The sequence below is a fragment of the Rhynchophorus ferrugineus genome, unplaced genomic scaffold, assembly GCF_030347505.1.
Source record: "Rhynchophorus ferrugineus isolate W39M unplaced genomic scaffold, kcgeb_rfMv2 rfM2, whole genome shotgun sequence".
Taxonomy (NCBI): domain Eukaryota; kingdom Metazoa; phylum Arthropoda; class Insecta; order Coleoptera; family Curculionidae; genus Rhynchophorus; species Rhynchophorus ferrugineus.
The window spans coordinates 52,057,785-52,074,658 of record NW_027472581.1 but is presented as its reverse complement, the minus strand read 5'-3'; the positions used below and the strand labels follow the sequence as shown (position 1 = coordinate 52,074,658).

General features: G+C 30.6%; 1 protein-coding gene across 28 annotated transcripts in view; it reads right to left on the bottom strand.

The window, feature by feature from the left end:
• The window catches only part of LOC143191191 (uncharacterized), a 253,012-nt gene that overhangs the window by 124,021 nt on the left and 112,117 nt on the right, over nt 1-16,874 (bottom strand). Inside the window, exon 4 of one of the 28 annotated variants that reach the window (XM_076396031.1) lies at nt 7-302. The exons of 22 other annotated variants lie outside the window; for them this stretch is intronic. In XM_076396031.1, the coding sequence (XP_076252146.1) occupies nt 22-302 (281 nt within the window). In that variant the 3' untranslated portion in view covers nt 7-21. Of the gene's footprint in view, nt 1-6; nt 303-2,035; nt 2,350-5,865; nt 6,234-9,081; nt 9,369-11,397; nt 11,688-15,191; nt 15,480-16,874 lie in introns of those variants that run through there. 5 more of the 28 variants (XM_076396025.1, XM_076396051.1, XM_076396038.1 and 2 more) reach the window with 5 other exon arrangements.

Below are 16,874 nucleotides of genomic sequence, written 5' to 3'. Positions count from 1 at the left end.
TTTAATAAAATACTCTACAGCTTAATATAATCTTCGAAACTTCTTAGTGTATTCTAGGGTGACAGAGTGCGATCTCAGATCTTCGTAGTTGCCTTTAAACGTTCTGTCGTGAGTGTGTTCACAATCTTTGATCTGCACCAGATTACCAGTAGCCATCAATCGAACTTTGCAACGATATTTATTGTCTTGTGTACAACACCAGTTACTTTTGGTATCATTTCTGAGCTGTAGCTTGTACTCATAACCGTCTATAATCATTATAGGGTGTTTTCGGCCCGGTGCAAAATGAACTGTTCCTAAAACTTTAAATCGAACTCAATTTATTAAAGTATTCTTGGTATCTTAGTAAAAAATATATACAAAATTTTGCGTTCCAGTAATATAATCCTAGTACATATGGAAATTACAAATTAATAATTAAAATGTTAGTAATATATTTTATTCAATAAAACTAATCATTAAAAACCACAAGTAAAACAATTTGTTGATTAAGAGCCTAATAAAAATAAATCTAATGGGCTCATATGTCACATCAACGTCACTTTTGCAAGGAATAACCGTACTGTTAATGATAAACCTTTAATTTTTTACTTCTATTTTACTCTTCCTCTTACTTTCTATAATTTCTTTATACTTACTTGCTGCTTCTGTTTTCTCCTTATATACTCTACATTGCTGATATTCCAATAACACATAGTGTATGAAATATTTGCCGACGACAAGGTTTTTATGGTAAAGTTAAACTCTTAACCTACGCCTAGGAATGTAGAAAAAGTACAAAATTCAGTTAAAAAGATCCAAAAAATGGACTAGAAATTGACAAATACAGCTTAATTGTTCTAAATCTGTCCATGCCAATTTTGCGTTGCTAATTATATCGCATTAAGCAAATCAAACTCAAATCAAAAAACTATACTGGTTAGTTGGAAGATATTCTAGTTATACTAATATAATAAGTTGACCTAAGATTAGAGAGATTGGACTTATGGGACGCAAATATATGGTTGCGCTAAAACATCAAACCAACTACTAATCCAACGCAACCAAAAAAGCACTATGATTTTTTGGAGTCTTCTCTTTACTAAATAGGGTTTATATGTCCTGGTCCTACTTCTTAACGTAAGATCCGAACTACAGTCGTCAGCATAAGGTATACTGACTGGCGAGTGACCAATGACTGGGATGATGTACCTTGAAAATCACAACTATAGACAATCATATTCTTGGAATATACATATAGTTTACAAAATCTAGTGATGTGACAAAATAAAATTTTAGTGTGCATACCAGATGTCCTTTTAACTAAGCTCTTGTTGGTTTTATGTTTTATTATTAAATAATGTGATTCTTAGTTAATTGTATAATTATTACAAAACAACTTTGGAACCATAGTGGAAGTTATAATTCTGCAAAGGATAGAATTCTAAAGGATAGAATTCTATTTTCTAGTAACCAAAATACCTGACTGAGCCAACAACTTCAATGAAGGAATGGTTTTTTTTTCGATATTTCAAAGTCACCTTTTTACCAGGACTTAACTTAGGACATCATCCCAGAAGACATCTAGTCTTACCCAGCTTGGTTACTGACGTGACTGGGATCATTTTTCTCATCGGATTTTGTACTATTGCCTAGGATAATCACGAACATAAATGCATGACCATGCCCTAGCAGGATTCCAACCCGCCACTATCCCAACAGCCGCCATGAAGAAAACGTAACTAGTAATAATAGTAAAAATAAATATTGTACAAAAAAAGCAAAACATATTTATATAAAATTTAATATATATATAAACTTATATAATATAATAGCTTAATATATAAAATAATAAATACATATTTATATAAAGATTTAGTAAGATTTAACACTTGTGTTCGTTAAATATTTTGAAATAATTTATAACATAAGATGGACCACATAAACAATTGATAAATGAATATATAAAAATAATATAGAGCGTATGATAATAACAATTTACACAATAATTGCACTTATGAGGTTAATTACAATTCATAATGGTTTAATACCCAGCTCTTAATTAAGCACGTTAGATTGTAAACCAATTTCTATTACTTGACTGTTGAACTATAAAATTTTCGCGCAATAGGTTAGCATGTTCCCCTTTGAATGTCGGTAAATGATTATGAGGAGCAGACGACTTTATCCTAACAGTTTTTCCAAACGTCAATAAGCGAGCGTGACAATGGTTCTTTGATGCTTGTGTACATCTCCAATAAATTGACGTTTCTCTTTTTTCTTGAACGCAGTATTCGAAATCGTCCATAATCAACATAGGATATTTAAGGCCAGCAGTAAAATAAACCGCAGTAGTAACTGTAATGGGATCTAAAACATATTTTACTTATTATTACTAATTTAAAGATTCGAATTTGTAGGTTTTTATGCGACGGTCAAGCTTCAAGTATGCAAAATAGAAAATTCTAGTTGTCCATGTAAAAGAAATGAATGAAAAAGTCTGTTTGAAACCTTCTTTTGTTTTATTGTGTATAATATTCATTGATTAAATTTAATATATATTTAAATATTAGACAGTAGTTAGGTATATATTTAGAGGATTTATAATACATGGTGTTACAATGTATTAAATAGCATTGGGTACATTTATAACCAATTTCATTGTGAAGCCCCATTTACCTGCTTCACTTTTCAGTATGTGTCATTTCGTCGAATTGTGAACAGAACAAATTTTTTTCAACGCAAATTTCAATGCGTTTTTAAGCGAAAATGTCTGAATTTTAATAGAGTACACCGCATTTACAGAAATTTAACTTTTTACTTTAATTTAAAGAAAAAGGCGGATGATGGTCATCGAATACTATGTGAAGCTAATAGCAACCATGATCCAGGCGTTATGGACAGTCAAAAACATTTCAATACGAGAATTTCAAAACATTACTCGATGAAACCATCAATGGGGTCGTTATTTACTACAATTGATGCGATTAAGCTGAGCACTGCACGAAAAACGGCTCGAACACAAGCAAAGACACAACAATGTTATTGTTTAGTATGGACAACGCTAGACCACATGTTCTAAAATCAATGATAACATACTTGGAAACATTATGATGAGAAGGTGTTACCCATTCGTCGAATTCTCCAACCAGTGCTCCTTATGACTACTTGTTCCAACATATGAGTCGTAACCTGTCTGAGTAGAGCTTTATCTGTTATGAAGATACCAAAAAAGGAGTTGAAAAGATATATCGTTCTTTCGAAATAGAATCCGTAAATTGCCTAAAATATACGAACAAGTAGCGGCTATCGATGGACAATATTTTAAACAAGATACATCGTATGGATATTTCGCAAGTAATTTATAGAGCCAGCACATATTCCAACTGAGGTAAATTATAAAAATAATTCCGAATGATGCAAACGATGTTTTCATTGTTAGTTGTGATATTCTTAATTCTTTTCAGTAAGGAAGAAACACATAATATCTCAATATGTTCATATAGAAAAATCGCGGTGGTCCAGTTATTACATAATTGTATATGCTCGGCAAGTTCATTCGCCTAGGAACAGTTTCAAAAGAAAGGATTAGGATTAGATTCAAAAGGTAGCTTATCGACGTTACAAAATACAGTATAAACTATAAAACATGGATCTCCTATTATTGATGGAAGAAGATTCTATCCTTCCCGAAAAACAACATTCATTATGTAAAAAAATTATCAAATTGTTCTTTATTAGTAGATTCCGTGTTCTAATATTGAAATAATCTTTGTAGCCAAAGTATTAGGTAAAGAAGACCAGTGAGACCAACATTATAAACATTTCTATTTGCAGTCGTAAACGCAAATAGCTGAGCAGGTTAAAATCCTCCAGCAATATTAGGTACATTTTATTAATTCTTTATGTTAATTATTCTAAGCTTTTTTTCCAATAGATGGCCTCAATAAATTGTGCCTCACGCTGTAAAAGTCCGACCCATTTACCAGTATGGTATCAAAAAATAATATTTCGTACAATTTTTTGCCATTATGTGATCTTGTTTTAACTCATATCAAAGATATACAGGAATAAAGAAGAATACCCAAGCCAAGCGGCTGAAAATACGAATAGTGGTTGTAAAACATTCCACAAAAAAAACTATTTTGGAATCATTTAAATTTTTGAAAAGGCTGGGTACAAAATGATGAGAATTTCCATGTGTGAATAGTTGCCAAATCGCTATAAAATTAACCCATTTTTGAAGCAGATGATAATTGACGTTGAAAAGTTGATTAGTTAGGAACATGAAGTTATGATAATCAAATCACTTATGAACAGTGAGCGAAAACAGTCATGGTGGACGCGCACTCAGTCAATGCAAAAGCTACCAAGCTAGGATTGACAGCCAGGAAGACTTTGCTGTGAGATTGGTGGGATTGACATAGAATTATATACGCTCCAACTTAATTCAAATCTATACTGTGAAAAAGTGAACCATTTGTATATATCAATAGCCCAAACGCTAGGAACTTTAACCGCTAGAACAGGAAAGAAAGTAACAAAGGTGATTGTAGATATTACCTTAGGCGTATTTATATAATAAATATTCTAAACACCTATACATTAGTTCGAAACATTTAGATAAACTAATTTCTAAGCTATCGATACTAAGAACGTAAAAAATGATGTATGAAACTACTTATATTTGAGAACGTCAACAGCCAGACAGAATTTTTGATATCTGACCCCCCTGAAAGAGCTGCAGGAATAAGCGAGTTGAACTGGTTATGTGGAGACTGCCTCTCGGCTACCCGCTAAACCCCATTTTACCAGCTGATCCGATGATCATAACTGATAATTTTTACTGTTGATAAGGAGGATGCCCGTAACCAGTAACACCGTTAAGAGACACGAGAGCAAGGACATGGGCATGGATGTGGTTATCACACCATGCAGCTCGCGATATCAGAGTTAGTCGCTTCAAGGAAAAGGCCGAGACAATTGGGAGTTGTCTCAACTCCCCAGGAACTCGGGGAACTTGATCGGGAGATTCTTATGCAGCCATGTTATAGTCTAGACCTACTAATAGCGCCTGGTATTTGCCTGGCCGTTGGTAAGTCTTGTGAAAATCGAACCAATTGTACCAGATTTCTCAAGAAATCTCTCTTCAAGAACAGTGCACTGCTACATAAAGAATATGACGAAATTATTTTTAAAATTACATCAAGGTTTCGAATAGAACGGCAAATATTTCACCTAAATCAGATGTTTTTTTATTGAGTATGCTAAATAAAACCTTAAATTTCATGCAAAAATAATTAATTTCTTTTTACTACACCTAAGGCTTTATTTAAAATTGGCAATATTTAGTATTTCTTGGAAGTACGGAACTGATGAAAAACAAACAACCGTTATCAATAAATACCATTATATACTTCAATATTATTTTTTGGATTTATACATATATTCAACTAGTTTAATATTTATATATTGAAGCTTATTTGTTTACTGTGCTCAGTATGTTCGTAGTGAAGCCATATTAATATAATTTTTTAAAAGGCTATCTTCACTCATCAGATTTAACACTATATGACTTACTTGTCAATAAAAAAACAGGTGCAGGTAAAATACCAGAAAAAATTTTAATATTGATATTAAGTCTGATTTCTATACAAAGAAAAATGTGTTTGTTTTAAACTATAGAAAGAAAGTGCACTTGTTTGTTATTGCGAACAATTATTATTATTTCTTTAAGTTTAATAATTGTAGCTTGACCCTCCCATTATTTATTGCATACAATTGGGAATAAGAGAAGAATTATTAAAGTATATATTAAAATTATAACTCAATTAAAATGCACTAATTTCACTAACGCTGAAACAAATAATGTTCAAAGTTCAAAAGTAATTTGGAACGATATATTTAAGGTTATTAATAAATACAATTAATTGCTAGTATTAAATAACAATTTAGAATTATACGACCAAATACAAAATATTTTTGTTCGAGAGTATTCTAATATACGTATTCTATCTTTACTGTATGCGAATTAAGACGATCGTAATTACCATCATATGATGGTAGATGATTATGTGCGTGCTGTTGAGATGATTTAACTCTGATGGTTTTTTCACTAGACATGAATTTTGCTTTACAACTGTAGTTGGTACATCGCCAGTACGACTTGTTTCCGTTCTGATGATACAATTTATATTCATAACTCTTAAAAATTATTTTGGGGTATTTCCTCCCGGCTAAGAAATATATAGTACCTAAAACGAAAAAACGTTAGATATAAAAAATCTGAAATATATCGACAAAATCCTATTAAATGAAACTACAAAGGAAATACAAAACTTCATTCAGTCAGTTTTTATGTTATTGGGTGTGCTAAATCTGAAAATGACTTCCTTTTTTGTCATAGGACGACACGTTTCTTGAAAATTTGAGTAACTATGTTAAACGACTTATTACTTTAAAATGAAAGAGAATACATTTGAAAAAGATTATTTTATTTACAAGACATTAATCATACATATTTTTTATGTAATATATATTCACTAGCACGTTACACATGTTCTTCGTCTCAGTAAGGCGCGTCTTTATACATTTTCACTTGTGGGAAAAATCTGAATGGTCTCTCTGAAGTGTCGAACACTAATTTGATATCACTGATACCGTCCATCTTTCTTGCTTACTTTGATCAATTTCTTAATGCCGAAATCGTTCAACTTGCTCTTTACTCACGTCTCCAACATTTTCCAGAAAGCAGCCGAGGTGGGAATGAAGAAACTATACTTTTAGACGCATTAAACAACCTAAGGATTTGTTGATTCGCTTATAATTAGGGTCTTTATGCTTGCATAAAACTTAATGACTTCCTTAAAAGTAATCTACCCTTCTTTGAGGATCCGTCAGGGTCGCGATGAATTGTAGGTTATAACGTCTGGCATAATAAGAAAACCCTTTTCTTCGGCCTTGCTCTTGAGACGTCTAGAAACTCTGAAACTATGGATTTTAAGTAATTTTCATGTTTAGGAAGTTATCTTACAAGTTGCTTCATCAATTCCAACTTTATGTATGGGGCTGGCCAAATAAATGTATGAAACTCAATTAACTCCCTCAGTTGCCAAGTCTTTTTAGTGATTTGCTCGATCTCTACTATACCATAGACACAAAAATAAAGAAGAGAACTTATATTATATTCTGACGAAACTAATATTCAAAATTCTGACGTTCTGGAATTCTTCCCATATTATTTTCATTTTCAGCATACGAAAATACATAGCAATCAGTTGAAAATAATCAGCTTTAAATAAATAGCTTTTTTATTACAGACCTCTGTAATTAAACTACAATACATGTGATAAATATTAAAGAAATTTTTAATGGTGAGATTTACATGTAATTTATAGTGCTTTTTAAATAACAAGGAGAATTTAAATAGTAATGAAAATGAGAAAAATGTATTAAAAATACCTACAAATAATCGATCGTGATAAATGGTAGAAGCACACTGCTTTTACTTAGCACTTTACTGCTACCAAATTGCCACCCAAATTGTTATAATCAATCGTAAAGCATCTAAAACCGTTACTTATAAGTTTTGTCGAAGGAATAAGTTTCGAACAATAAAAATTATTATCAGTGGCATAGCAAACTAACTTTGAATCAAGGATTCATAATGCGATATCTTCGAAACCAAGCCAATATATGTTACATAGCGCAACAATGAAAATATTTCGGACTAGTGAACTAGTACAACTTTATATATATAAATTTAATTCATGTGTTTGTAACTGTATACTAAACTCTATTAGAGATATTACAGTATTTCTGAATATGAAGTATGGAGATGACAAGTGGTTTATATCAAAATACCAGCTATGAAAATATACAATCAAAACCATAAACTTCAATGAAATAATGTTTCTCACACATCTTACTACTATTGCAAAGATGACCTAGACTAGCATTATTTGAATTTGGTTGTTAATTGAAGTTTCCAATTTAATATACCGTCGAAATAGACGTAATTTTTTTTCAACTGAATCCATTCAGAAAATTAGGCTTTCATCACATGGCATAATTATGTTTATGCTTTTTCCATGAAACGAGAAATTGACAAGGACAGATTTAGAGCTATCAAGCTACATTTTACGATCTCTAGTCCTTTTGTGAACTATTTTGTCTGCCATTTGTAACTTTGCTATAGCTCTAGAAAAAGATTTATATTATTTCAATATCATGAGCTGTTGGTGCCGCAGGGCTTTCTTTGGAATATTTTTCACTAAATCTCACCACAATTGGCAATCGTTCACAACTGTTTTGGCCTCAGACAGTATTACAATTTGTTCTTGTAGTTCAGCTCCAAATGTCATGTAGGGTCAAACCACCATGAGACGTCCAAGAATATTGTACAGTAATGTTGTAACAGAAGAACAGAAATCAATCTATATCTTAAATATTTCCTCTCATTTAAAGTATTTTATTATCTCAAAAATTACGAAGTGTAAATCACAAGAGCATGGTCGATCCTAGCCACGGTTGGTCGGTTTTTTATTTGAGGCGAAATATTACAAACTATCTGGCTGAGTTAAATGGAATAAAGTACAAGTTTACCGAGGATTATAAGATATCTAAAATCCAGCCTACTGTGAGGATAAAACAAACCGTACTATAAAAGATAAAGCTTTCAGCAAAATGACACATAAAATAAAATTCCTTGTATATAAACAGATTTATATTTGTCATTCACATACTTCATTAAATTCTATTGCATTTCTAGATTTATTGTGTTAAAAATTATTGTTAATTAAATTAACTTTATTGTTTTTAATAGTTAAAACCATCATTAACACATTTTGAACTTACCTTTAAATAAAACAATGACTACAATATAAAAATATATAATAGAATATCATATATAGTAAAAATTATAAAATAAAATAAACAAAACATATTTAATGTGGATAATGAGATATAACAAATAAACAGGTAATATGCATATTCAAAACGAATTTAAAAAATCCTTTGCCTCCTTGTATTATTGCTTTAATTATAATTATTATACAATTTATCGGATGAGATAGCAACATGCCAGATATATAAAATAATTATTATTCATAAGATGACTTATCTTAATTTGTCACTGTACTCAACTTTAACAATTTGCGATTTTAGAAAAGCGAATTTGCCATCATAGGTGGGGTTATGACTGTGGTCAACTGATGACTTGATTCGTATCGTATTCGTACCAAAAGACATGAATTTTGCTCGACAGCGAGAATTTGTACATTCAATACATCTCCAGAAACTCTTGTTCCCTGCTCGGTAATGCAGTCTGTACTCGTAGGAATTGAAAATAATTTTTGGATATTTGCGACCCGGCATAAAATATATTGTACCTAAAACATAAAATAAAATATAACTTTAATTTGATTTTATATATGACTTTACATCTTATTAATTTCAAAATATTAAGCTGATCTTACAATTTATCTTATTCTTATATTTATTACTTTATTTTCAACTTAATCTCATTTTCATTGAATTCACTATGTTAAATATAATTTCTATGTACAACTTTATTGCTCAATAAATTGTCACGTGATATAACGGTGTCACGACATGGGTTTGGTTAAGAAGCAATCAAAGTTTGCTTTTCCCATGCACTATAAAGAAAATTTAAAATAATCAATCAAATTCCTTGAATGGCAATCACAACACCATTTAATTATTAGACTTTGCGAGACTTCTCTCCAACGGGGGTATATATATATATATATATACATATATATATATATATATATATATATATATATATATATATATATATATATATATATATATATATATATATATATATATATATATATATATTATATTTATCATCTATCTTTACTTATCTATTACAGTCCTATAATATATATATATATATATATATATATATATATATATATATATATATATATATATATTACTCTATATATATTATAGGACTGTAATAGATAAGTAAAGATAGATGATTTCAATCAGTAATAAATTGACTTTAGTCACAACTAGCGAATCAAGAAAACAAAATAAATAAGAAATCCACAAAAATATTTGGAGTTTCAACTCAATTTCATTAAGTTAATGTCAATTGGTATGTCTCCTCAAGAAATTTCCATATTTTTGTTAACTAACATCATGCGGTATAATATTATATAACATAAACAAATTAGAAAAAAATAGCTCGTTACTACACCATAAATTTATATAAATAAAAAATAAATAAATGTAAACGAAAATTATTATTAGTATGAAAATTATTATCAAAGTATCGTCCACCAATGCTTTGTCCCATCTTTTAGGCAATTTACGGATTCTATCACTATTTCTGGTTTCTTCATATGAAGTGAAGCGCTACTTAGACAAATCACGACTCAAATGTCGGAACTAGTAGTAATCAGAAGAAGGAAGGTGTAGTGAAGACGGGGGTAGCACTTCCCATTTTAATGTATATTTTTCCAAGTATATTTTCATCAGTTTTTCAACATGTGGTCGAGCGTTGTCAACTGAAGGATAATATTGTTGTGTCTTTACCCGCATTCTGGCCGTTTTTCACGCAGAGCTCCAGTCAATCGCATCCATTGTAGTTGATAGTTATCCCCATTAATGGTTTTACCGAATAGACCCTTTGAACGTTATTTGTCTTCGGTATTAAAATCGCCACTTTTAAAACGTTGAAACCAGTATTCACATGTTGAAATCAATGAAGCATCGTTGCCATAAGATTCACACAATAACCTTCAGTTGCCTTTTTCTTCAAATTTAATAAAAAAGTTAAAATTGTCACTAAAAATGTGTCAAAATGCGATTTAGTCGGTACAAATTCAGACCTCTTCTGAAAAGTGAAGCCCGCCGCCAGTGAGGCTTCAACATCAAGCTGGTTACAAATGTACTCAATGCGATTGTATACGCAGTGACATTATATATTGTAAATCCTTTAAAATGAATGTATAAGATATATGGAGAATGGATGTCAATAAAAAAAAAGAATTTAGCATTTAATAGTTATTGGTTTTATTATATTTTTACAGTCTCAACAACATATAAAGCAAAGTTAACTAATAAATATTTATCACAGACAAAACACTACTGTGGCTAATAAATAGAAAGATTAAAATAAAGCACAAATAGGTTATTTATTTTTCAAAATGTATTTAATCATGTACAATGTAATCTCCTTAGGAACCCTTCGAAATAATTGTTAAAGCATTCTAGAAGATCGATTTTAATTTTCTTAAAAGACTTTTTTAAGACTATGAAATACCCAAAAGTTTAATGAAATCAAATCAAGAAACAAACATATCGAACATAATTTCTTGATCACGATAGTATAATGCCCTTAGACTAGTGAAATGTTCGGACAGTCTTAATCTATAAGCGATATAATATTAATTAATATTAATTAAAGCTTGGGCAGTATTCGACTAAAACAGTTTGTGATGTTAATTCTCTGTAATCTCCATGATAGTTGCAGTCGTGGTTGTGAGCGACTGAAGATTTAATTCTCAAAATTTTACCATAAGACAGACATCTCGCTCTACATTTCGCTTTATTCTCATGTGTACAACTCCACAAACTTTTGTTTCCCGATCTGCTTTTTAATTTAAACACAAAGTTATTTATGATCAAGATGGGATGCTTTCGACCTCGTCCGAAATATATTGTTAAGAAACCTGAAATAAAAAGTTAATGTTAGTATATAATTTATATATTATTTATGTTCATTATCGTATTTTATCTTGAGCACCAAATTTTTTCAAGCTCGCATTATTATGTTTTAGTTTATTTATATTCGCTTCTTCTTACAATGTAACTCGTCCCTACACTGCAGTTCAACAATATAGTATTATGTATTGGTACTCAGCTACCAGCTACGACAACAAATATCTAAAAATTTTTAGATATATCCGCGATAATAAATTGTTATAGGAGATCATCGAGAAATCGGACCCCTTTAAATAAAACTTTAATAATTTTTTACAATAATCACTTTTCGATATGCTTCTTCTTATTTTTCTGTTTTGTATTTTTACCTTTCGCTTTTGGTGCTTTATTTTCTAACACGACATATTCTTTCTTCCTTATTTGCGAATTCCATTTAGGTATTTGCTCTCAGACCTTTCGAGAGGCTAATTGAACGATTATTGTGGTATAGCTAGCGTTACAGAATTTAGAAAGTTGAATGACTCCTTATCGTAAATACTAATTTTTACTTTTTCATATAATTTCCAAAATACAAAATAACAATAATTACACCAACAATTAACAATATTTTGTAAAATATAAATATTTACATAAATTAACCTATTTATCTCATTTATCATAATCATGTTGCAAGTTAAAAGAGGAACGACTTATAACAATTATATACACTAAAAACAATATAATTTATTCATGGAGTATTGTAAAAAATCAGACTTGCCAGCTATAGAATGCTGTACGATTTATTGGCGTACTTAGATATCAAATGAGTGACAATAAACAAGTTACCCAGTATCTAACTTAGTTAGATACACAAAAACTAGTGGACTTAAAATTATTTCCTCCCATCATAAAAACAATAATGGCATTTGGCGAATAAATCTCTAAATCACTGGTTATCAAAATTAAGCATTAGTAATGTACATTCAAGTAGTCAAGTACATTCAACCATGAGTCTTTTAGTAGGGTAACTGATATATTTTGACGTTTATTATTTAAAGTAAACAACTCTTAAATCTAACTAAAATAAAAGTGTTCCATTTTCGACTTTCATTGTTTGGATTGAAGAAATCTGCTAACCGAAGCCACACTTGCAGCCAACATCATTTGTGGAAACTTATAGTGTCGCTATTTTTTAATTAATTGTTTTTTAGTTGTAGTTTCAGTAATTTAAGAGATAAGTTCGATTATAGCGAACTATAAAAACATTAGATGGATTAGAAGTTGATGCATGAAGTATTTTCAGACATCCACATTCAATAGGAAAGTTACAACAGGACTAACAATGCAATTACAAATAACAGACGCAAATACATCTTGTATGACAACACTCGGTCACACATTTCAAAAATTATGAATAACAAGTTATACCCTACAGCACTCACCAGATATTACGCTTTCTGTTATTTGTTTCTTAACATTTGTTCAATCGCAGCATGGTTTGGGTGGTACGCGGTTTCGGAACTCTAAAAAAATGAGAAAATGAATCGATGATTGGTTTTCTGCCAAACCAACATCGTTCTTTCGACAAGGTATCATCACGTTGCCAGAAAGATGGCAAAAAGTTTTAGAAAATGATGGAAAATATTTTAAATAATAAATATTATACCAATTTTTCTCAATGAAGTAATTTTTAAAAGGAAAAATGATCAGAATGCATGCCAGTATCTGATATTTAATAAGAATATGTTACAATATTCTGTTCTATTAATATAATGTTATTATTACATAAAAGCGCAATTCAATTTGTATTTGCTCGATCCAGATAAATATTCAATACTAAAATAATAAATGGATATCCAGTAGCAAGTTTAACAAAAATTTATATGCATTACTTATAGTTTCACCATCAGATAACAAAATCTGAACTGTTTTTTATAATTCTTAAATCAAAACAGAATATAGAAAAATCCGGAATATTTCACCATTATAGACATTTACCATTTGCATGGATCATTAAGCATTGCTTGAACTGATTTAGCCGAACAATATAACACTATCGATAATGCTTTAGCAATTAATCTATTATCACTTATATGTGAGCATGGTTTGGGTAATATATACGCACTCACTTATCACTTCCAATATATAAAGACAATTAAATAGATATCAAACATATCAAGGTGAACTGTTTTCGCGGTCACTAGGCTCTTTGCAAATGATATAAGATAATTAAAAGATATCGATCGATATATCGATATCAAACTTTGAATATAGAAACATATTAAATGGATAAGACCTTTTTCGTCATTGGAATAGTAAAACTACAAAGTATATCAAACACTGAAGAGATTGAGCGACAGGAATAAATCTAAAAACGACAACAATCAAAAAGCAGGTGAAGCATTTGTATAGTCACACGATGAGTGTTTCGAACGATTAATGGAGTTCGTCATACATATCTATAATCATAACCCACCACAGGGTTTAGCAGTTTCTCAAATAATTAACGTTCCAGAAATTGTATTTCCTCATGAAGAGCCAACAATGGACAAATAGCGTGCGACAAAACATAATTTTAAATTGTGATAAGACTGCTGAAATCGACCAAGCAATTTCAACGGCGTACTGTCATCATGAAAAAGAAAAAGATAACTGTTCTATACTAAGCAATGTAGGAACTACCGACGTGTAATCCTTCTACAATAGATAGGAAGATGTTTATGAACATCATACAATTGAGGCTTCAATGAGCTCCGAAGGAGACAAACCGAGAAGAACAGGCGAGGTTTAGACCCAATCGAAGTTGTGTAGAAAAGATTATCGTGCTATGACAGCTAACTAATGGATTAACGTACTAGGTGTGGAAAACATGTCGTTGGCGTTTTTATTGATTCTCACTCTACTTTAGGCCACATACACTGATCCTTCCTTTGGGTAACTATGGAATCTGAATATCATCATTTCTACTGTCTTTTCACTGCTTTTAAACTTAGTCGCGTATGCAAACATACGAAACGTTTTTAAAAATAGACATAACTTCCTATATGATACTACAAACTACATGATCTATCTCATCTTCAGTTATGATAGCGTAATACTCGCTGATGAAGACGTTTAGGCTTCTAACACTCCTCAGGATGTAGTTCGCAGTGCCGAAGCATATGATTTAATGATTAACTATTAACAATTGACGGCTCGCCTGATATTGTAAATGTCAACAAGATCCAATTCGAGCACGTATTTAAGATTCAGCAAACAGGTCCAAAAAGGCGATCTGAAAAATAGGAGACTAAAATTGTCCGAGGTCAGAACAGTTGGCGAGATTTTGTCTCAGTTCGAGTTCTCTTGAGAATGTCATGCGGCACCAACGGCAGCATATAGTTGAGTTGACGGCGATATAAAGCTACATTGAAGGTTCATATCTGTTATAAAATAAACCAACTAGTCTCATTGTTTCACAATTCAGATAGTTTTAACATAGATGGCCGAATAGTTAGGTAATGAAAAAATATATCTAAAATAAAATATCTATATTACAATTCATCAATTATATTACAACATATTATTAAAATATTAAAATTCATAGCTGGATAATTTTCTGATGCGGCTTTCATTTGATGGATGATTGTGTTCTCTCGCTTTCCTCAAAATGCCCGTTTTCTCATTGATGGTAACCTTGCACGGACATTTCATGTCAGACTTCAAACCTACACAGGCCCAATACGTAATGCCATGAGACGTTTTCTTATTGGCGGTGAACACATAATTTTCATAAAGCATCTGTCGAAATCCTCGTTTGTTAATAAAATACTGAATTTCCTCTAAAATATAAAAACCATTTAGAAATATTTAGCAAACACAATATTCGGAAAAACAGTGACCAACTGGAGATACCAAACAAATCAATTAAAATGGCTAAATTAATAAAAACATACCAACACTTATTGAGATGTATTTTAATCACACAATAGGTTTCTCATTGGGAACATAAAATTTGGCTTAAGATATTAAAAATCTTATAACAAAAATTTTAAATGGGCAGCAGCCATGCGACTAACTGTGATACTGAATCACGTTAGTATATAAATCACTCTAAGTTAAGAGGTACTCGCTTGTTAAGAAAAGCGGGACGACATAAATGTTTCAATTTTAAAACTAACTCATTTATGTATACCTGCAAAGTAGCCAGTAAATTTATTAATTTTGCCTTATTTTATAAGAGATACTAAATACATGGCAGAGGCTAAATGTAGGAGATAGGATAATTTATAAACAGGACAGTGATTCTTAGTCGGTCTCGTATTTTAACTTTTGTAATTAAATTAAGTTTCCAATCTTAAGAAGTGATGGTAGCATTAGGTCTTTTAGATAGGTAGCATTGTCCAAAGCAGGAAGACTTATTCTTCGTTTGTTCCCTCCATAATTTTCTAGCTTTTCGTTGCTCTTGGGAGATAATCTGATTCACAGTCTTATAATAATTATTTTTCTTTTGATACTTTCCATGTTTTATAATTTTTTGTTATATGTATGTATCGGGGTTGACTTTAATGTTTTGGTACAGTATTTTTTTTCTGAATGCAATATTATAAAAAAGACAATAAAAAATAGACAAAAGACTGTAAAAGACATGTTACACTATAATCAAATATATGATTGACTTAGATAACGTTCTTCCCTGACAGCGAAGACACAATGGGGGAAATATTTTTTGATTAGAAGGTAGAAATGATGATAATAACAGTATTTACAATATGTAATTAACACAAATAAAACTAAATATACAAATAAAATCTTCACAAATCTAAAACAAAATAAAATAGAATAATCACAAAATAAAACTTACTACTAGAGGGATTACATACACTGATTCATAAAAGTACACGCAGAATGACGTTCTGAAATAACTAACCAGATGACTGCGCGGCTAGGCAGGGCCGAGAATAGTGTAAACTGAAAGTAATTTCAATCTTTTTTTTGTATGTCGTTTCGCGATGGAAAAATTTAACCCCATGAAATTAAAAACCAATAATTATGTTATAATAGTTATGTTTCAAACATATTTTACAATATTAAAGGAAGATCTGGGAACTCATTTAAACACTAGCAAAGATAGTAAGATGAAAATTATCATTATTTTTTTATGAAATACTTTCAATTAAGTACTAATTAAAATGCATATTTTAATAATTGAAAGTGCTGTAATTTTTTTACCGAAT